This window comes from Rhododendron vialii, chromosome 1a (genome assembly GCF_030253575.1).
Source record: "Rhododendron vialii isolate Sample 1 chromosome 1a, ASM3025357v1".
Lineage (NCBI taxonomy): Eukaryota > Viridiplantae > Streptophyta > Magnoliopsida > Ericales > Ericaceae > Rhododendron > Rhododendron vialii.
Genome location: NC_080557.1, coordinates 44,639,307 through 44,660,052, shown reverse-complemented (window position 1 = coordinate 44,660,052; position 20,746 = coordinate 44,639,307). Strand labels below are relative to the sequence as shown.

The window sequence follows — 20,746 nt, the reverse complement described above, 5'->3', positions numbered from 1 at the left end:
AGTCCAAATCTATCTCTCCCGATTTAAAACGATAGTAAACTAATGAAAAGGCGCATAATTTTTCGATAAAAAATAAAGTACTTCTGCTCATAATCTTTGAAATTTCTTTTTCGTAGTAATACAATTAATCCGATTTTTTTTTTCTCCGCAAAAGTCAACATTATTAGCTGTAGTTAGTGATGTTTGAACCCCTAACAAATGCATAAGAGCATGTGATGTCTCCAATTGGTTACCACTCCCGCTTGCAATGCAATCCAAAAATTCTCTGGATGGTACGTGAATCTTCCCTTTTTCAACTCAACTAGTTCGAAAAAAATAAACAGTTTGAACCGCATTAATAAATTTGAGCAGACTCTCGTTCGGAACTCATATAACACAAATCCAATTTCGCGGTATTGACGAGAATAAAATTTGAGATAATAATATTAAAAAAATAACAAAGGATGTCGTTAGGATTGATGGGTTGAGACAAACCGAAGGCACACATACCCCAAGAAGTTGAAAGCCGACCTACGCCAACATATGTATCAGATAATAAGATTAAGAAAAAAATAACAAAGGATGTCGTTAGGATTGATAGGTTTCATCTTCTGGTATTCAACTGCTCTGTTAAGCCAGCCTTTTTATCCTTCTTTCCCCCTACCTCTTGAGAGGGGGTGTCTCTATCTATAGTTGAGACAAACCGAAGGGCATACATACCCCAAGAAGTTGAAAGCCGACCTACGCCAACATATGTATCAACCTTCTGACAACCTTATTGCCCCTAAGCTTGGGTTACAAGCTCGCGCTACTAAGCTCGGCATTTTATTTTGGATTGAACGTTTTGTATAAACAAAGGTGATAGTTCCTCTGTAGGCGATGTGGGACAAGAATTGGCTCTAGAACTAGAAGGGAGAAAAAAAGGACAAGTTTGCTCTATCACGGATTTCAGACTAAATCAGACTTGTTCTGAAAAGGTAAAACAAACAGTTCGTCATGATTTTATTTTATTTTTTTGTCAAAAATGGTAGAATATTTTATTGATATGAAATAAGCATACATCAAACAACCAAAGAGGATTATCTATTCCAAATAGAGACAATAACCAAAAGGCCAGTCGAGATTCAAAAGATTTAACTCCAAAACCTCACAAACCAACACGACGATCCCTTGATTATCAGCCAACATCCACCTCCTAGATGAAAAACAAGCCGACACTGAGGATAGACGGCAAGCTCTTGCAACCACAGCGGGTACAGGAAGCATTCCGACAACCGGATCCCAAAACCAACAAATGAAACCCCAACAATATCAGAAAAAAACCAACAAAGCTTTATTTTCACCAGATCTAGGGAGACCCGAAACTGGAGAGGACGACACCGGATTGGGGAAAATCCAGCCGAGAAAAAGACTTACGGCAAGAAACCGGAGAGAAATACTCCACAAAAGGGAGGAGAAGAAAAGAACAAAGAAAATAAAAACCCTCTTATTTGGACTTCACAAAGCGCTCGCATCAACAGATCTGCCGATTGTCGTCAAAACGTCTCCAAAGACGCCGAAAAACAACGTTGCCGGAGAGAAAGGCGGCTGCTGAATCTAACCCGAGGGACATCCAAGAGGAAGAGGTGTGGGAGATGGGTAGAGAGGAGGTAGCAGAGGTGCGGGCTTATCCTTTTGAAATCTCTTTCTTTACTTTCAAAATCAAAATCAGATTGATGCTTTAAAGAAAGTGAATCTCTAACGCACCATTGGGAGCAAGTGGGCAAGATGTTGGAAAATATAAAGTCATATTATAGGTTAATGATTTCTTCGATTTCCTAAAAAGCAGTCACGAAATCGAACGACGAGGTGATCGGGTCAGTCGAAATCGTGATCTGGTGCAAACATCCTGAATTGTTGGAGAAATAAAAAAGGACGAGATCAAATGTGTTTAAACTTTGTAATGAAATGTGTGTCATTGGGAGTTTGAACTCTAGTCTCTATGTTGTTTCGAAACGTTTGGAGTCAAAAATCAGTTTATGTAGCATGATTTATATAAGTAATTCAAAAAATCAACAATTTAAACGAATGAAACGCAGCCTTTGGAGTTGGGCAGTTGCAATCCAAGGATGGAGGGATACAACAAGATTACAAAAAAAAAATGTAGGTTAAAAGTCCAAATCTATCTCTCCCGTTCTAAATTGTTAGTCAACTAAGAAAAGGCACGTAATTTTCCGACAAAAAACAAAGTACTTTCGCTCATAATTTCTGAAATTTCCTTTTTGTAGTAATTTAGGACGGATGGAGTATTTAATTGCCCGAGTAGAATACAATTAATCCGAATTTTCTTTTCTCCACGAAAGTTAACATTGTTAGTTATAGTTAGTGATGTTTGAACCCCTGACAAATGCATGAGAGCATATGATGTCTCCAATTGGTTACCACTCCACTTGCAATACAGTCCAAAAATTCTCCGGATGACACGTGAATCTTCCTTTTTTTCAACTCAACTAGTTCGAAAAGATAAACGGTTTGAACCACATTAATATATTTGAGCCGAATCTCGTTTGGAACTCATATAACGCAAATCCAATTTCGCGATATTGCCGAGAATAAAATTTGAGATGAGATTAAAAAGAAAAATAACAAAAGGAGGTCGTTAGGGTTTATAGGTGATTTTTGTTGTACGCAGAAGATTATTCATCTTCTGGTGGGGAACGAGGATGGCTGCTGCTCTGTTAAAGCCAGCCTTTATATCCTTCTTCCTCGTCTCTTTCGAGATAATAGTCGGGAGAGAAACCGAAGGCTCACATTACCCACAACCGAAACGAGCCCGTACTTCACGAATGGATGTCCGTGAAGTTTGTAATCGAGCCCGAACAGTGGAACAATCTCATACCTGCGCCAACAAATGGATCAAACCTTCTGACAACCTAATTGCTCCCTAAGCTTGGGTCACAAGCTCGCGCTACAGAGCTCGGTATTTTATTTTGGGTCGAAAATTTTGTATAAATAATGGGGATGATTCCTGTATAGCCGATGTGGGACAAGAATTGGCCTCGAGAGGGAGAAAAAAAAAAAGATTACGAGACAAGAGGGATTTACAATCCAATGACGAGTTTACTCCATCACGGATTTCATTCAATTTTCGGGAAAAAAGCAAAATGATGCTAAAATTGTGGTCATCTGAATAAAATCAGATTTGTTCTGAAAAGGAAAAATAAACCGTTCGTACAATAACAACAATAGAATTCCTCCAGTCTCCAATCATTAAGGGTATGTGCCGGTGAGAATTGAAGAAAGACATAACTTTTGACAATATATTCACAAAGTGACTGCTCTCAGGGTACTCTTGAAACAATAGCCCCTGTCCCTCCAAGAACCGAGGAGCTAAAGGAACATTTTGCTGCAGAACCATGCCTCCGAATCAAAGTCGAAAGGAATCAAAGAGGACAGACCTATAAATCCAAATCAATTTATATGCACACGGCCCAAATCAATTTTTGGGCCTTGAGACCCAAAAATAAACAGTTCGGCTTGGTTCTAATATTTGTCGTCTGTTTTTTGGGGACACAACAAGAAGTTTTCGATTTTGTGAAACAACCTTTTTTTAATGTTTTTACATGCTGAAAACCTATTTTATCCTACCCTGAGATCACTCTAACCTGGGACTTTGTCCCGGTGAGTGGAGTACCTTATCACTTAGGCTACCCTTAGTTTACAAGCAAATAACTCAGTAGCCAAACAAAATAATCGGTATCACGGTATGAATCATTATTGACGTGAATCCCATTTGGAGCTGCACGCACCCTAATTCGGACTAAGGTCCAATCCAGTCTCCTAATGTCCAGTTTAGTTCGGCCGTCCACGACAATAATTGGCCGTTCGAGTCTCTTTCTATCTGCGTGAGTGTTTTTTCCCTTGTATTTGTTAGGGTTATTTCTCTCCTTAATAAGCCGTGAAGTTGAGTTGGACTTATAGTAATTGTGCTCCCTTTAATGATCTTATTTATCCTGTTGGTTCCGTGTTGGGCTTGATTATCTTGTAAATTCTTACACAATTGATATAGTGTCCCGTGATTTGTACTTCATAATGATGTAATGATCTCTCTTACCGATAAATAAATAAATAAATAAATATATACATATATATATATATATATATATATAGAGAGAGAGAGAGAGAGAGAGAGAGAGAGAGAGAGAGAGAGAGAGTCCAAAAAAACGGAAGTGTCCAATACCCCCACATGATACACAGAAATGTCCCAATAATGGAGAAACTCAAATGGTATTTCGGGCATTCTCTATCAGCCACAAAAAGTGTCCCTATAATCAGAAATTGTTCAGTCCTCCTATGACACGCTGCAAGCCTGGAACCTCCATTCGCAGCCACACATTTTGATGCGTCCATACGCTTAGTTGTAAACTCTACACCTATGTGGTCACTTGAAAAGATTGAATCGCTCGACACCACTTAACAGTAATATAACTCGACGTGCATGCTTTCCGCCGACACAATTAACTATTTTGAGCCCACTAAAACGCCCAAGTCACCCCAAAACATCAATATGTCGACCTAACTAAAACGACAAAAATTTTATAATCTTCTGATTCACATCTGGGTTTTTGGTTTTTAGCATCTTGCCCGGGAATTCTAAATCGGCCCCGCCTCTCTTTCGAAAAAACCATGATTCCGTCCCTACCTCGCCCTAAGTTCTACGAGAGGCACCCAAAGCATTGAATGATTTTCCCCCGCGGTCCCAAATTCCAAATAATAGTAACATCTCGTGACTATGAATCATGCCAAATCTCATTCACGGGCTCTCATAACTTTCTTCACCTTTACACCAAATATTAGTACTCCCACCAATAGCACCACAGCCAATAGTTTGTGAGCTAGTAAACTTGAGTGTCTATTCTTCTCTAAATGGAGATCATTGGGAGAAAACTCTTGGCAGTGGTGGCGGCGGCGGCGGTGATAGTTGCAGTGTTTGGAGGGTCAGAGGCATTGGAGTTGTGTAACATGAATGAGGATGGTTTGACAGCGTGCAAACCATCTGTGACCACGCCAAACCCGGTGGATCCAACGCCACCGTGTTGTGAGGCTCTGTCCGCGGCGAACTTGACGTGTCTATGCGGCTATAGGCACTCCTTTGTGTTGCCTTCTCTTGGAATAGATCCTGACCTAGCCATGGCACTCCCTGCCAAGTGCAACCTCACCCCTCCTCCCAATTGCTAGAATTAAAGGTCTATACCTCTCCAAACTCTTCGCAATTTGAAAATTATTATGGATGAAAAACTTCTTGTAGTTTTCAGATTCTGTTTTCGCAATGCGGTTTTCTTATGGTACAAAAGCTTATTTGGTTTTCAAAATTTCTCTTGCAACTATTTTTTACTAAAAAAGACCAGAGATTGTGATGTAGTTAGAGGACGTTCCCCTCTACAAGAGGCTAGATATGAAAACGACTCATCTTAATGTTTTCAATTCAAAGAAGAAGAAAAAACTACTTTCCAAAATGTATCACAGAACAAATTTAAGAACTGTCCCTTTGCCACCATCTCTCTTTCACCTTAAATTTTCCAGCACAAGCGTGGCATGTTCTCTTTGACTTGAAACATATGCGTTTATAGTAGGCTCTCACAGCATGTGATGTCCTTTTCGGATTCGGGGACCAAATAGTGCATACTGCGCAATTGGGTGCACTACATGGGTAGAATGCATAATCCAAACCGTCCAAACTAGTATCTTACTTGCAGGATAGTTTTTCAAATCTAGATCATTGATTGTTGGAAATCACAGCTCAAACCATGCACTATATACCACTGTAGTGCACATTAGAGGGTCTCGGAGTCCATAACAAACACTAATTAATTTCTTGAAATATTGTGTCCCTTGTAACATGAAGTTATGTGTCTCTAAAAAGCGTGACTGTTTCTGCCTCTTTTTTTTCAGGACAAGAAGCAATATTGTGTAACGGGTCTGGTTTTGATGTGTTCTGAATCTCTCTGGTGGGGTGTCCTGGCCAAATATAAGACTGGTTTAGCTCCAGTTCTCAACGTACTGCTTACGTGATTAACTAGTGCTGTTTATCTACGTTGTTAATTATCTCTGTGCTCCTTTGATTACATGAGATTTCGTTTATTTTCCCTTTCCTTTCATTCTGTTTCTAATCTTTTCCCTTTCCCTTCGTCGATCTGTAAAAAAAACTCCAAATTTGAACACATTCCCAAGTTTGCAACGGCAGTGTGTGCCTAAGTTCTAGCCGCAAATGATTCAGTCATTGATGCACAAAAATCATCCAACCATTATTTTTGGTTTTGCCAGGTTTTGGACCAAGAATAAACCCCACCACCACCTTAGCAAAAGGCCGAGGCTGGGCTCGTTAATCTGAATGAAAAATTGAAATATTGAATCAAGCACTTGCAGTCATCCGATTGAACTAATTTTGCACAAAACCACCCGGAAAAACATTTTAAATCAATAAACAGTTCGGCAAGATTCAAAAATGGACCCAACACGTAGATCTGTGCACCATTGATGCATCTATAGCCCGTACCCATATAATTATCAGTGTAATTTCAATAGCTTTTAAAATTCTTCCTTGAAGAACAAAAATTCTAACAGCAGAGACGATTTGCAGAGAACCACGTAGAGAAAAATGCGTTTGACCCCATTTCGGATCCCGAAAAAATCTAGAAAAATATTCTTAAATTTTTGAATATTATTTTATGAGGCTCTGTAAAAAATCAGCTCTAGCGGATATCGGTAAGTATTACTTTTGGATTCGTAGGGACGAACTGAGCAATTTCGCCCCTACGAATCCAAAAGTAATACTTACCGATATCTGCTGGAGCTGATTTTTTTATAGAGCCCCATAAAATAATATTCAAAAATTTATGGATATTTTTCTAGATTTTTTCGGGACCCGAAATGGAACCAAACGTATTTTTCTCTGCATGGTTCTCTGTAAATCGTCTCTGCGGATAGAAGGGCTCAAGCACTTTCCCATCCTTGAAGTGTGTCCCCACCAAAGGCGTACCAAGTGGATTTCGCCCCTACGAATCTAAAAGTAATACTTACCGATATCTGTTGGAGCTGATTTTTTTACAGGGCCCCATAAAATAATATTCAAAAATTTATGGATATTTTTTTAAATTTTTTTGAGGTCCAAAATGGGACCAAACGCATTTTTTCTCTGCATGATTCTCTGTAAATCGTCTCTATGGATAGAAGGGCTCAAGCACTTTCCCATCCTTGAAGTGTGTCCCCACCAAAGGCGTACCAAGTGGGTCCGGCACGCACGGGGTACACAACCTGTTGCACACAGTCCATATTCCCAGAGATCCAGGGCGGACCACAAATCTCACTCTCTATCCATTGCCACGCTTATTACCGGAATTCGGGGACACGTATCTTGAAACCATTGATTCGTTCTGGGACGCGTGTCCTGATCTAATTCGGTCTCCTACCCAGAGGTGCCACGGTCAAGTCTCTCCAACGAAACCAGAAGAGAAATTCCACAGAGACCTTCTTTTTTTTTTATTAGACAGAGACCTTCTTAAGTCAAGCAAATTGCTTTTCCCCCCCTCCCCGGCCCCCCCCCCCGTTTCCCAAATTACCCCCCCCCCCCCCCCCCCCCCCCTCCCGAGCAATTCCTTTGTTTATTTATTAATTGCCTTTATTTTATTTATTTAATTTCTTTCTTTCTTTATTGAATTATAAAATTCAGTTTTTAAAAAAATTAAGTGTTCTAAATTTCAATCAATCCGTTTGAACCGTTGAAAAGATTTTATTTTTATTTTATTTTATCATAAATGATCATAATTAAATTTTTACTCTAGAGCTTTCGTTTATTAGCCCTAAGAGATATTTGATTTTACAATTTTCTTAGGACTAATCAACGAGAGTTGTAGAGTCAAAATTTAATTATGACCATTTAGGATAAAATGATTAAAAAACTAAAATCTTTCCATCGGTTCAAACAGATTGAAATTTAAAACACTTAATTTTTTAACCGTATTTTTTAATATATAAACTGTCTAAAGAGGTTGAAAAAAAGTGTTCTAAATTTTAATCCGTTTGAACCAATAGAAAGATTTTAGTTTTGTGATCATTTTATCATAAATGGTCATAGTTAAATTTTAACTTTATGACTCTCGTTGATTAACCGTAAGAGATATTTGATTTTACAACTTTCTTAGGGCTAATCAATGAGCGACCTAGAGTCAAAATTTAATTATAACCATTTATGATAAAATGATCAGAAAACTAAAATTTTTCCACCGGTCCAAACGGATTGAAATTTGAAACACTTAATTTTTTAACCATATTTTTTAATATATAGAGGAAAAAAACCCCATAGAATTCATTAGAGGCAATACTTACACCTCATGCTTGGAGTGTGAACAAAAGACCAAAAAAAGGTCAAACAAAAATGTAGATTCGTGTGCCAAGATAAGGCAGCGTAATTATGAGTTAACCAAAAAAAAAGAAGGGGGGAAAACGGGAAATATTAGGGAAAAAAAGAAAAACAAAGGGTCGGGAAAGTTTTTTTTTTTTTTGGGGGGGGAGGGGGAAAGCACCTCAAGTCAAATAGGAATAGTACCCAAATAAACAAATCTTCAGAACATGCCGCAACTACCCCTCGCTTGTCTATGGACCTCCCAACGGTAAACACATGAACACCAATTTTAATACTCATGAGAATGAACATGCATGAACAAAGAGAAAGAGAAAACGGCATGAGATGCGTGGTGGAAGATAGTGTTTGAGCATCACATAACGGTGAAGAGTGATAGCGCAGCATATAACAGTGCTGAGCTCAAGACTACAGAATAACTACTCCATGAGAAACTACTAGTAACAGAGACTTTAAACACGAAAAGCAGTGGAGTACTAAAATATGCCAACTGTATTCAAAATCACCAGCACCAAGATCGTATCCTCTCCCAAGGCCACATTTTACTAATCACCTCTGCTACTTTTACATTTTTTTTTTACTACTACTACTTAGTTTTTCAGAATCACCAGCAACAAGATCGTACTCCCAAGGCCACATTCATCTACTAATCACTACTACTAGTCTACTACTTAAGTTTTTTAATACTACTACTACTTGGTTACTACTGTTTATGATATTAGAATTTAGAGCAACCATCCGAGTGACAAAACAAGAAACATAGTACTCCAACTAGTAAAATCAGATAGAGTAAGATTCAGATTCAGATCGGTCCGCTTCTAAGCCTCCACGACATCCACGTCAACACTCTTCTTAGTAGGAGAGCAAACCGTCCACACGAACCCGTAGGGATCCTTCAGTTTCCCAACGAGCTCCTCGCCTTCACCCTCCGCGAGTTCCCCCTCAGAGACAGCGCCAGCGCTAACAGCCTTCGCCACAGCAGCTTTGACATCCTCAGTTTCCAAGCACATCGCAAATCCAGACCCCACAGTCTTCACCCTGGCAGAAACAAACATTCTTCCAATCAACGACACACTGAAGCTGTAAGAGTAATGGATCTCTAGACACGCTAAACAGAACATTAAATGCAGATGTGTGATTATTAAAGTGCAAATTTATTTTGCCAAAAGGAAATTACTTCTAACATAGACGCAAACTGATTCAGCGACATATGAGGAAACATGGGAAAAAGCAGTACAAAAAACGTGAAATAATGGGCTGCAAAAAGCAGTGCAAAAAACGAATGGAGAAAGGAAAATGTTAACCACATCCATAAGGACGGTAAATAATGGGCAGCAAATGAACCGAGCTACTGCAAGAGCTCGCGGCTTGGCTCGACTCCTTTAGCAAACGAGCCAAGCTTGGGCATGAGTTTTAGACTTAAACAAGCCGAGCATGACACTCAAAAGCTTAGCCCAACTCGTTTAAAGAGGCTGGTTGAGTAAATTAGCCAGGCTCGTCTTCAGCTTGAGTTTTAGGGTCATTAAATAAGAGAACCGAGCTCGAAATAATAATTAAGCGTATCAATATCTAAATAAGTATTTCAAGAGCCACAAATGTGTATTTATATCCATGAAATATGTACTAAACCCTACTTTATTTACGGATAAAGCAAAATGCCTCGAAACCAGGTCGGCCAACGAAGTAGGACCAGATGCACAAGCTTTTAAACAAACAAACAAAAGCTGAAAACAGTGAAAACGATCGGTAAACGCACACAGTGCGAAACAGAAAAGACAAGAAGCATCCGAAAAGCGTCGAAACGATAATCAGATAAAATCATACAAAGCGAAAAAGGACAGTATAGAACAAACAAAAGCTCATGCAAGACAAATGAGAACAGAAAAACAGGCCTAGACGAATAACGCTCTACAACAGTGAAAACTCCATACAAATCGTTAAGCGCTCATCAATACGCAAGATCTACATGAAAAACGTGCAAAAAATCCGTAAAACAAGATACAATAAAACGGCCTTCAGCGCATTCAACATCTAAACCATAACGAAACAACCGGAGAACGGAAGAAACAGCTATACAGGTCCTTAATCAACGCAGATCTGAGAGAATAACAAAGAAAACAGAAATGGAGATGGATATTTTGTGTCTTACGAGTCATCAACGAGGTCAGAGACGAGAATGGAGGAGGAACCGAGCTTGAGTTCAGCAACGAGGACGAGAGGAATCTCCTGCTCCGCCTTCCTCTTGGGGTGAACCGCACGGCTCACCTCCTCAGCTCCGAAAGCGGCCTTGTAGAAGAGAACGGCGTCGTTGGCCTTGGGCGCTTCGACGAACAGCTGCGGCTTCACCGCCGAGAACGTCACCGTCTTTGCTGCTGCGCTGCCGTTCTGAACATCCTCCTGAGTCATTGTGACGGTGGTTGTAGAGAGAGAGAGAGAGAGAGTTGGGGAGAGAGTGGAGTGAGAGAAAACCCTAGGAGAGAGACAGTGAGAGGAATGGAACGGAAAGAATGTGGATTAAAAAATCAGGCGAGGGGGATTTATAACGGCGAGGAAGCGAAACGGTTGGCGCTGTTTTACGGGGGGGTAAGATTGTCATTTGAATAACGGGCATCGTTCGAAGTACAGATATCACCCTTTGCGTATGTTTTATTTACGATGGTGCCACCAGTAGTCGTTGGGAAAAGCGTTGGAGAAAGAATTCAACGGAATAATTAATTTTTAATTTTTAATTACTCAAACGTTCAAGTGTGAGGCCGTCTTAGCTCAGCCGGTAGAGCGCATGGCTTTTAACCATGTGGTCGTGGGTTCGATTCCCACAGACGGCGAGTTAATTTTTTTATTTCCCCTTCGCATGGAATTTTTCCAGAACAGCAACATGAGGTGGGTTGAGCTTTTCTGGGAGGGCCGTAAACGAGCCGAGTTTTATCGGGTTCGAGCTTAGCTCGTTGCAAAAACTTGAGATCAAAATCGACTCGAGTCTTAACGAGCCGAGTTCAGTCTTTTACTAAATTTATCCTATTCAATCGAGCCGAATCACCTTTAACGAGTCGAAAATTCAAGCTCGAACTTGGTTGGTTTAGGAGCAGAGCAGACCCGAGTTCGCGAGCTGCTCTGTTTGTTTACAGCCAGCCCTATCTGGGATTACAGTAATGCTCTGTTTGGAACTTGTGAAAAAGAAGGAAAAATAATTACTCCGATAGAGAAAGTGGAGGGATAGTTGGGAGAAAAAATTGAAGGAAAGTTGAGTTTATTTTGTCATTTTTCAGTTGTATTTGTGTCTCCTAACATTGTGGTTAGGCAAAATATGATGAGCTCTAAATTTCGAGCTTAGGAATGCATGTCTCTGGCCTGTTGAGATAAATACTTATTTGTGCCATGAGACGAATTATTTTTCGGTGATTTGAGTAGAGAACGACAGTGGTTGTCAAACATTTCATGGACCTCTTAAAGGCTCTTTTTCTTCTTTTTCGGTGATTTGACCCTCTTTGACAGTATGTTTGCAGGATATTTATGTTTTTGCTTCTTTTTTTTCAGACAACGTAAGAAGTAAAAAAACATATTTTGAAGTGCATTTACTATAAAGTGGGGTACAAAAACCAGTATGCTACATATTTGTGCGGACCGGGGGAGTGTGCTACGTGCTGTGCAGCGTGCTGTGCGGCCGCCGGCTCTGTCATGCCGGCATCGGTCCGACAATCGGAGACATCCACTACGTAAAACTCGTCGAGTATTACAAGTACACCAAAATCAACCCGATCAAATATCGTTAAGTACTTTATCGGAATACATATAACTTGGAAAAAAATGAATCCTAATGGATACGAAATACTGGATCAAAACCACTGAATCCATTCTTTTCGAATTATATGTGTTCCGATGAGGCACTTAACGATATTTGATCGGATGGATTTTTGGTACACTTGTAGTACTCAACGAGCTCTACGTAGTGGACGTCTCCGATCATCGGGCTGATGCCGGCAAGGTGGCGTCTGCGGCCGCACAGCACGTAGCTGTGCAGCACACTCACCCGGGTCCTATTTGTGCTCAACAGAAAAGAAACTTTCGAAAATGAAGAAAGGAAACCTTATTTAATCCATATTGGTTATTTTGAGAAACTTCACACTGCTCAGCCCCATAAAAGGAAATATGGTCCTAGTTTCCATTGTCATGCGTCGTGTTTTACTGGACCACCAAAAGGTCCAAACCAATTCGCAATAAAACCTCAGACCCCAAACCAAATCAAACAAAATCGAGCCTTATGTTTTAATCAATTGGAATTGGTAATATGAATTTTATTTTTTCATTGAGCTATGTCCGGCATTCAAAGTCAGTTTAAGTCTTCCTTTTTCTCTAGCCCGACTATCTAATACGATCTCTTCTTGACTACTCCGTCTATAGGTCTATGATAAATTTGTCCAAATCACCTTAATCTATGAGTAGTGGTTTTGCCACACTATTTTTTGATAATGCCACATCCTGCAAGTGTATTTTTGAACCAAAAAATACACTTGTAGGGTGTGGCATTATCAAAAAAAGGTGTGACAAAATCATTTCCCTAATCTATTTTCTCTCAACTTATCTTGTATTTCCACCATCTCACTAAGAGTTTCATTTCTAATTATATATTTCCTAGTCTTACCGCACATTCACCTCAACATCCTTCTCTCAGCTACACTCATCGTACTCACTTGTTGCTTCTTGATATGTCAACACTCTGTCCCACATAACATCGCTAGTCGTACGACAGTTTTACAAGATTTCTCTTTCAATTTGTAAAGCCCCAACCCCAATATTCTTTGTGCTTCATATTTAATTATTTCTTTGGAGATGGGCATCCCTTCAAGCTTTCTCTATATTTCCATTAGTCGCACGTCCGAGATTGAAGAGATTTCTCATTCCACTTGGAAGACATTGGACTTTACTTTTAAGGGATTTTTTATCTTTATTTTTTGTTTTCTCTTCACTGATTGGGGACTTGCGAAGAGCCTTGTACTTGTCCGGTGCTACAACTCTACGGCTAAACAATCATGCTAGGGACACACTCAACATACACCGATGATTACACACACATAGGAAGTCCCACACACAATGCAGTGTGTAACTAGACTTCTACTTTTAGATTAAATGCCGAATTCACAAAAATTATACATGCACTGGGCATGATAATTCGATCACCCACTTATATTAGAATTCAAAATTTCTGATCATCGAGGTGGAATCAGTACGGGCCCTTCACACACGATAGAACTATACGTTATTCACATATTTGTTATATTCACTTTTCTAATTGGCATCACTCATCTATATTACTGTAGCACTTTCAGTACTTAATTAAGCCTCTCAAACTTTGACAAGACAGAGTATAACTTGGACGGTTAAGTGTGAAAACAATAACCTAGTTCTTTGACATTTTCAGCAAATACTGTAATGGAATGGACACTTTCGGCAGAGTATTGCTATTGACTCTAAATGTAATTGAAATTTCTCGCCACCACAAAGACACATGAATTTTCGGGATAGGAAGATCGGACCCCCCTCGAGAGTGTAGTAGGTCTTGGATTTTTCTTCCCAGTGAAGTTGTAGTCACAGAAGCCTCCGAGAAAGATGATGATACGAGGGAGGGTCCCACTCACATGAAAAGCCATGCGAATACCCCCACATGCACGTACGGTAACAGGTTCATGCAAAAGAATGACTTATTATTAGGTTTCTTCTCTCTTTTTTCTGCCAAAATGGTAAGGTTTCCACTTTCCAAAAATTTAAACAGGTTTCTGTAATGCATGCACTCCGGAATTGAAGAGCATCTCGATTGGATCTTTCGAGATTTATCGAAACTTTTTATTTAACAGTGGTCGCGGAACGCTAGGCGTGTTTGAAATAATAGATCAGGTTAATTAGATATTGACTCCAGCCACATGATCGAGATACATATTTTTCTTACAGGTCCTTTAATAAACCTTATTGACCATCCATTTCTTAAAAACAAATGTACATGTTGTATTTTCATCTGCTAAGAGATAGTATTAGATTAATCTAATCTTTTTACAAATTAAGTTAAAGCTTAGCGACCTCTATAAACGGATGGTGCCTATCAGGGGTGATAAGATCCCGAAAAATCCTATCAAGGTGCACTACAATCCCACGATGCATTAATGCACTCCTCCAGGGTCCCCTCTTCCATGGAAATCCAATACAAAAATTAAGATCCAACCCAGTTTATTCCACAATAATGGATCCACATAAATTTCGGAGAGTTCGAAACAGAATTAGTTTCACTAATCCAGCTGGACTTGCAGAGGAGATCGATTGTTTGAATGAACCTGTTCTAGCTCTGTCAAAAAGAACTAATAAGGAAACTCATTATAACTAAAATCTTGTTATTTTCTGCCATGCTACATTCTAATCGGAGAGTGTTGCTACCGTATCGATCAAAATCCACCGAAATCGTACCGATGGCCACCGCCGGGCCGTCTCTGGTCAGGGATTTTTTTGCCCTTTGATATTGTGTATTTGATGCATTTGTTGATAAATCAGCTGAAATTAACGGGGGTTTTATCTTTAATCCAAAAGTAGAATAAAAAAGGGGTGTGGTTAATGCCACGACCCATTGTTTTAATGCCACGACAAAATAGCTGACCTTACAATTCTACCCCCATCTCTCTCTTCAGCTTTTCCTTTCCTTTCTAGAATCTATAGCAGCTACACGGCTACACCGATACACGGTGCAAACCTACCCCCATCTCCTCCCCCTCTTCTCCTTCTTTCTTTCTTTGATTTCATCCACTGTCAATTCCCAAAATATCGATACACAGTGCAAACCCAACAATCCATGCCCACCCCCCCGCCCCCCCCCCCCCCCCCCCCCCTCTCCTCTAGATATCGATCCCCATTCTCCATTTACCCCATTGTGTAGGTACAAGTAGCTAGTAGGGCTTGCAAATAACATATGTTTTAGTTTCCTCTAAAACTGAACCTTGTTCTCCGTTGCCGAAAGGATGAAGGCGCGAGTAATACAAAATTTTCCCCTGGTTCTCTGTCTCCAAATTGTACTATTTCTTTTACAAATCAAGCCAGTGTCTCTATATAGATCAAATACAAGAGATTGTGTGATAGGTACTACAATATTTGCTTTGATTCAAAGATCGCTATTGGCAATGACTTGGACCTTCTTCAAAAACATTGGGTCCAGATTCCTGAAAAATGAGTGGTCGTGAAAATAGATGAAAGAGAATGGCTCGCAAGTCGCATCCTCACCTTTCCAATGGCCTCCGGAGAGAGAGAGAGAGAGAGAGAGAGAGAGAGAGAGAGAGAGAGTGGTTCGGTCAATGGTCGATGACTCGGTGAAAACAGAGAGGAGAGAGAGAGGAAGATAATGAATAGAACAAATGTCAGAACTCAAGGGTAATGTTGTCAGTCAACTTGAACTATCGTGTCTTTAAAAAAAGAGGTCGTGGCATTATCAGGGACCTAAAAAAGGCAGAACATTCGCTTTCATTTATTGCATAGAATAAGTTGCATGCACCAAAAATAAAAGGAAAAGCTACCACCAAAGAAGCATACTGATATCCACCCCTGCAAAACTCCATGCATTTTTGGATCTTGAATTTGAACAAAGAGAACATAAGAGGAGATTTTATGATCACTAGGTTACTAAAATCTCTAAAATGTCTAGTTTCTAAATACCGAAGGGCGGTCCGAGTATAACACAACTTAACAGACTTATCCTCCGGGCTCGGAGGTTCGAATATTACTTGAGGCTATTGAAAGTAACCTCGTCATTGATTTTAAGACCGTAACGTTTGTTGAAACATGCAAAAGATGACACAGACATCCCGTTACAGGAAAAAAAATGTCGCTGTTCCGTAACAGCAGTGACTATATATATATATCAGTATGAATACTGGAACTTAACGGTTACTAGTCACTTTCTGATGTGTCTAAATACAACAAGTGGCACTGACATGGTATTTTTTGGCCATTATCTGCACACTTGGAGTGGTTGAGTTCAGCTGTCAAATTAATGAATCCCCCTTGAGGAAATTTCTCAAACATTTTTGACAGGTGGGAATTCGGTTGGAGATTCACGGCACAAGAATGGGAAAGCAGAATTTGAAATTGAAGGCCATGAATGGATAAGATAATCCGAGGATAAGATAACAGCTGTGGGCAAACAAATAGCAGTAGTAACTCCATTGTTTCTTTCTTGTTTTCCCATAACAGATGCATGTATATTTCTTCAATAGGTGTTTCTGGTTTCCGGGCTAGCTTACGCGTCTCTTCAATAGATGGTTTGTACTATCAAAACGAGGCTCGATCCAGCAAACCGTGCATGTTTATTTTTTCGTATTCATAAGAAATCTCAATAGACAAAGCAAACTTTTTCCAGATTTTATCACCTGAATCGCCTTAGTTTCCGACGTCCTCTGCCTCGTTCTTCTCTTCTCTATACCAAACAATCCAGCGACTTCTATAGCTTCTCCAATGTAGTAATGTACCACAGTGTTATGTATTTTTTATAACTCAGGTGTCCGGGAACAACCGTGTTATGTTGGTAGGAGCTGTAGGCATCACAAATTTGCAGACTCTGCGCTATACGGAAAAAAAAAAAAACGAAAGAAAGAAAGCACACTGAAATGAAGCATATGACCTTCTACCGGACTCTTTCTCTGCAGAAATACGTTTACGAACAGCGAATCGGAAGAACTCTCACGTAGTGATTGAGCAAACTGAGTGATTTGAATCTTTTTGCTGCTGCGGCGATTCTCATCCCTATAAAATACCCCTCCCGAAATCGCCCGGATCACGTCGATATCTTAGCTTGCCATAGTGACTCTGTAAGCCAGCAACAAAAACATAATCAACTTCCATTGCTTATGGAAATGGCAAAGCCAAAAGGTACAGATTTAATCGAACAGAGCTGATAGAAAACGATAGAAACATAGTAAATCGAAAAAAGGGAACATGTATGGCTTCAAAAATAATCACACCAAAAAAAAAAGGTCATAAACGCGAGTAATTACCATGAACTGATGATGATTAATTCCTCTTAAGAAGCAACAGAATCTTAAACAGTGTTCGGAACTGTTAGTTGCATATGAATTCACATACATCTAACTGTTCCGAACACAGTTGTGTCCAGAGTTGTATTTTAACGATGTGTTTCTAGACAGACTTTTTTGTTTCGAGAATTATCTCAACGTTTAGAATTTCCCATAAAGATGCCTCAAACAAACACTCATTCAAATTAATAAAAGCATCAGCAAGCTCCTCATTACCCATCAAGGACATTATTAATCAAGAAACTCCTAAACCATCCCACAATTTGCAAATATCACATTGGAAATATAGAAGAGAGAAGAATTAAGGACCTTAGGGACAGCTTCAGGGGGCTGCACAGCCAAACATTCCCTTGGTGTTTCAAACAGAGAGACAGAGAATTGCTTAAAAACAACACCCACATCAAAATATATCAACCCGGAGCTTGGCACATCCACCCGAATTCCCTTGACGGGGAACCAGAGGAACAAATCCTGGGCCGAAACCCCGGTCAGATTGGCGATCTGACCGTAAGACAGCGTGCCCGAAACGTTCCGGTCGTAATGCAATTCGTTCTCGAATTTGGCATTGCATTCTCTGTCCAAGAAAACCGTGAAATTTCCTGAATTGTCCAATTGGTAGTCCTGGATGCCTTTTGGGAGCAACCCCATGGGCAGGCCGTGGGATTTAAGGGCCTCGTATATCGTTGTTTCGGAGGCCGAAAAACATAGGAAATTCGAAAATGAAAGAAGAAATAGGATTGGGAATTGGGGAGTCATGTTGGGTTGTGCTTCTTCTTTCTTTTTTTTCTTGTTTTCTGATGTTAGAGCATATAGGGAATTGGAGAGGAATAATGAATTTGGGAACAGAGGAGGGCGGGATTGGGCTATATTTAGGAGTGATTGGTTTTTTAATGATTGTATGGAAATTTAGAGAAGGGAGGTTGGAGGTAGGGTTTAAGGGAATTGAGGAGAGAGAACATGATCAAGAGGAGAGAGAGGAAAGAGGAGGGAGGAGAAGTAGGAGGGGAGAGAGGAGCCAGCAAGAATCAGAAATGATATTGGTACCGACCTCCCGGTACCGAAATCGTACCGCCGGCCGCCGGTGGGCCGTCTCCGGCCACCGGACGGCCGATCCGAGCCGTCAAAAAATTTAAAAAAAAAAAAACGAGGGGGCCTACGCGGGAATCAACGGCATCCGAGGTGTGTAAGGTTCTTGATCCGAGCACCCTTTTTTCGTGTATATATGTATATTCCCGCGAATATACATATATACACGAAAAAAGGGTGCTCGGATCAAGAACCTTACACACCTCGGATGCCGTTGATTCCCGCGTAGGCCCCCTCGTTTTTTTTTTTTAAAATTTTTGGACGGCTCGGATCGGCCGTCCGGTGGCCGGAGACGGCCCACCGGCGGCCGGCGGTACGATTTCGGTACCGGGGAGGTCGGTACATGTAGCACTACTCAGCAAGAATACAGAGGAGAGGAGGAGAATTATCAATAATTGGTTCGTGGAGGTGGGGTCCTCTGGAACATCTACCAGGTTTAGGTTCCATTAAGAGTAATTTTTCGGTGGTCTCGGGCTACCGCCAAGCAGCGTCCCAAGACTCTGAACACTTTTATCGACCGCACGTTATCATAAGATTCATTTGCTTAATACCGGACTCCACAAAGATTTGGAGTGAAAAGATGTAGGTGCACCACATAGTTGTACCCCATGATCACTCAATAATTTTCCTCTGTTATTGTTTCTAGCCAAAAGATTATATCTGTGTATTTGCGATAGATTTGGTAACAGATTTTAGATAAACTTATTCGTTATAATTAGGAAATTATAATTAAAAATCCTTTTTAAAAACTAAAATCTAATAAGAAATACACTCTAAACTTAGCTTCTCTGTAGTCAAATTTTAGATTATTTTTCAGCTTACAATAATCCTAGAATATCTCAAAATACGTCGATAAAAAATCTTTATGAACTCTTATAATAATGTTTAAAATCTTAAACTTTGCTCTTAAAATTTTTCGTATACATGCACATTATTGCTACTTAGGCTTATGAGACTGGCAGAGAAATTTTCTGGGTTACAGACTGGACCCGACCGGAATATCTATGAGCAATGAGCATGTGTGTTGACGAGGACTTGTTCATGGATTCGGGGATGCTGCAAAGCAGCTCCCTGTAGAGCGTCCTACAACGTGCATCCGGATCGTCCATCTCGGCAATTAATAGTTCGGATTGAAAACAAACTCTTCCAAGGAAGAGTTAACTTTTCCCTGGAATAGTTCATTTCTAATCCGAACCACTACAAATATTTTTTGACAAACCAGATGCGCCCTGCAGCGCTCTACAGCTGGATCCGTACAGGAGGAATGGTGGTTCCACAAGCCACGCACATGAGCTAATGGTGGTCTCGCACCATAAAGGCCCACACAAACACTACATCATCCCTCTCTGCGTGTGAACAAAATATGTATATTTTTTATTTTCTTTCTAAATTTAGGTGTCTGGATAGTTTATGCGCACGTCGATTAATTTTAAAGAAATAATTCTATTCCAAAAATGATACTCACACAACAATCTAAATACAACCTCTCTCATACATATAGGCTCCACACACACTACTATGTGTGGGCCCTACATGTATGTGAGAGGTTGTGTAAATTATTGTGTTTGAATCGTTGTGTGAGTAGCATTGTTATATCCTATCCTATCTCCCTCTGCGGAGGTCTCAATTAAACCCAAAATAAAATTCAGTATGGACTGACTCCAAAAGAATATTAATACTAACATGTGATGGATTTCGAGTTGGAAACTGTAGGAAGGAACAAACCCTAAGACCCTAAGACCCTATAAGAGTAGTCCTTAATTTGTGGCAAATATAATATTGGGTAATTGAACTAATTTCTTCAATTAAGTCGTAACCAAGAAATTTGCCCTTTCGATAATGTTGGAAATACCTCCTTGAATCTAGTAAATTAGCATCCTTATCCTAATCCATATTCTTATCCAAATTATATTCCTTTTTAAGCGATATTAACTCCTAATTAAACATCTTGCTGTGGTTGTATTTCAGATAAACTCCACCTCATTCAAGGGATAAACTCCACCTCATTCAAGGGAGAGAGAGACAGAGGCTGAAGTAGGAAAGAGAGTGGGCTTGTTTTGAGTCTTTTGACAGATGGATCCAAAGAAGGATTTCAACCTGTCTAACATACTCCCAAAAGAGTGGAAACAGTAATATACAAACAAAAAGACATTATAGACATTTGCACATGAATATGAGTTCATGCACATATGCATATACATATGTGTGTAGAGAGAGAGAGAGA

General features: G+C 39.9%; 4 protein-coding genes, 1 long non-coding RNA gene and 1 other non-coding gene across 6 annotated transcripts in view; 3 read left to right on the top strand and 3 right to left on the bottom strand.

The window, feature by feature from the left end:
• The window catches only part of LOC131319661 (uncharacterized), a 53,742-nt gene that overhangs the window by 2,748 nt on the left and 30,248 nt on the right, over positions 1–20,746 (bottom strand). The gene's annotated exons all lie outside the window — the stretch shown is intronic.
• LOC131319674 (putative lipid-transfer protein DIR1) lies at positions 4,765–6,116 on the top strand. Its single transcript, XM_058350053.1, has 2 exons — positions 4,765–5,204; positions 5,911–6,116. Exon 1 carries the CDS (start codon positions 4,885–4,887, stop codon positions 5,194–5,196), a length of 312 nt encoding a protein of 103 aa, XP_058206036.1. The 5' UTR covers positions 4,765–4,884; the 3' UTR covers positions 5,197–5,204; positions 5,911–6,116.
• LOC131319609 (uncharacterized protein At5g48480-like) lies at positions 8,852–10,939 on the bottom strand. Its single transcript, XM_058349958.1, has 2 exons — positions 10,527–10,939; positions 8,852–9,415 (listed from the first exon to the last, which is right to left on the bottom strand). The coding sequence occupies exons 1-2, from the start codon at positions 10,781–10,783 to the stop codon at positions 9,196–9,198; spliced, it is 477 nt and encodes a 158-aa protein (XP_058205941.1). The 5' UTR covers positions 10,784–10,939; the 3' UTR covers positions 8,852–9,195.
• TRNAK-UUU (transfer RNA lysine (anticodon UUU)) lies at positions 11,130–11,202 on the top strand. Its single transcript has one exon. It is a non-coding gene; the product is annotated as a tRNA-Lys (tRNA).
• LOC131319684 (uncharacterized) lies at positions 15,874–17,001 on the top strand. The gene is made up of 2 exons (XR_009198018.1): positions 15,874–16,560; positions 16,621–17,001. It is a non-coding gene; the product is annotated as an uncharacterized LOC131319684 (long non-coding RNA).
• On the bottom strand, positions 16,486–18,463 carry LOC131319600 (uncharacterized). Its single transcript, XM_058349947.1, has 2 exons — positions 17,746–18,463; positions 16,486–17,209 (listed from the first exon to the last, which is right to left on the bottom strand). Exons 1-2 carry the CDS (start codon positions 18,190–18,192, stop codon positions 17,147–17,149), a joined length of 510 nt encoding a protein of 169 aa, XP_058205930.1. The 5' UTR covers positions 18,193–18,463; the 3' UTR covers positions 16,486–17,146.

Excerpts from the sequence above, each read along its gene's own strand:
- LOC131319674 (XM_058350053.1), top strand. The coding sequence starts at position 4,885 with ATGGAGATCATTGGGAGAAAACTCTTGGCAGTGGTGGCGGCGGCGGCG.
- LOC131319609 (XM_058349958.1), bottom strand. The coding sequence starts at position 10,783 with ATGACTCAGGAGGATGTTCAGAACGGCAGCGCAGCAGCAAAGACGGTG. Across the intron at positions 9,416-10,526 it reads TCTGACCTCGTTGATGACTC|GGTGAAGACTGTGGGGTCTG; the intron begins GTAAGACACAAA and ends TGTTTCTGCCAG.
- LOC131319600 (XM_058349947.1), bottom strand. The coding sequence starts at position 18,192 with ATGACTCCCCAATTCCCAATCCTATTTCTTCTTTCATTTTCGAATTTC. Across the intron at positions 17,210-17,745 it reads CCCCTGAAGCTGTCCCTAAG|AGTCACTATGGCAAGCTAAG; the intron begins GTCCTTAATTCT and ends GCTGGCTTACAG.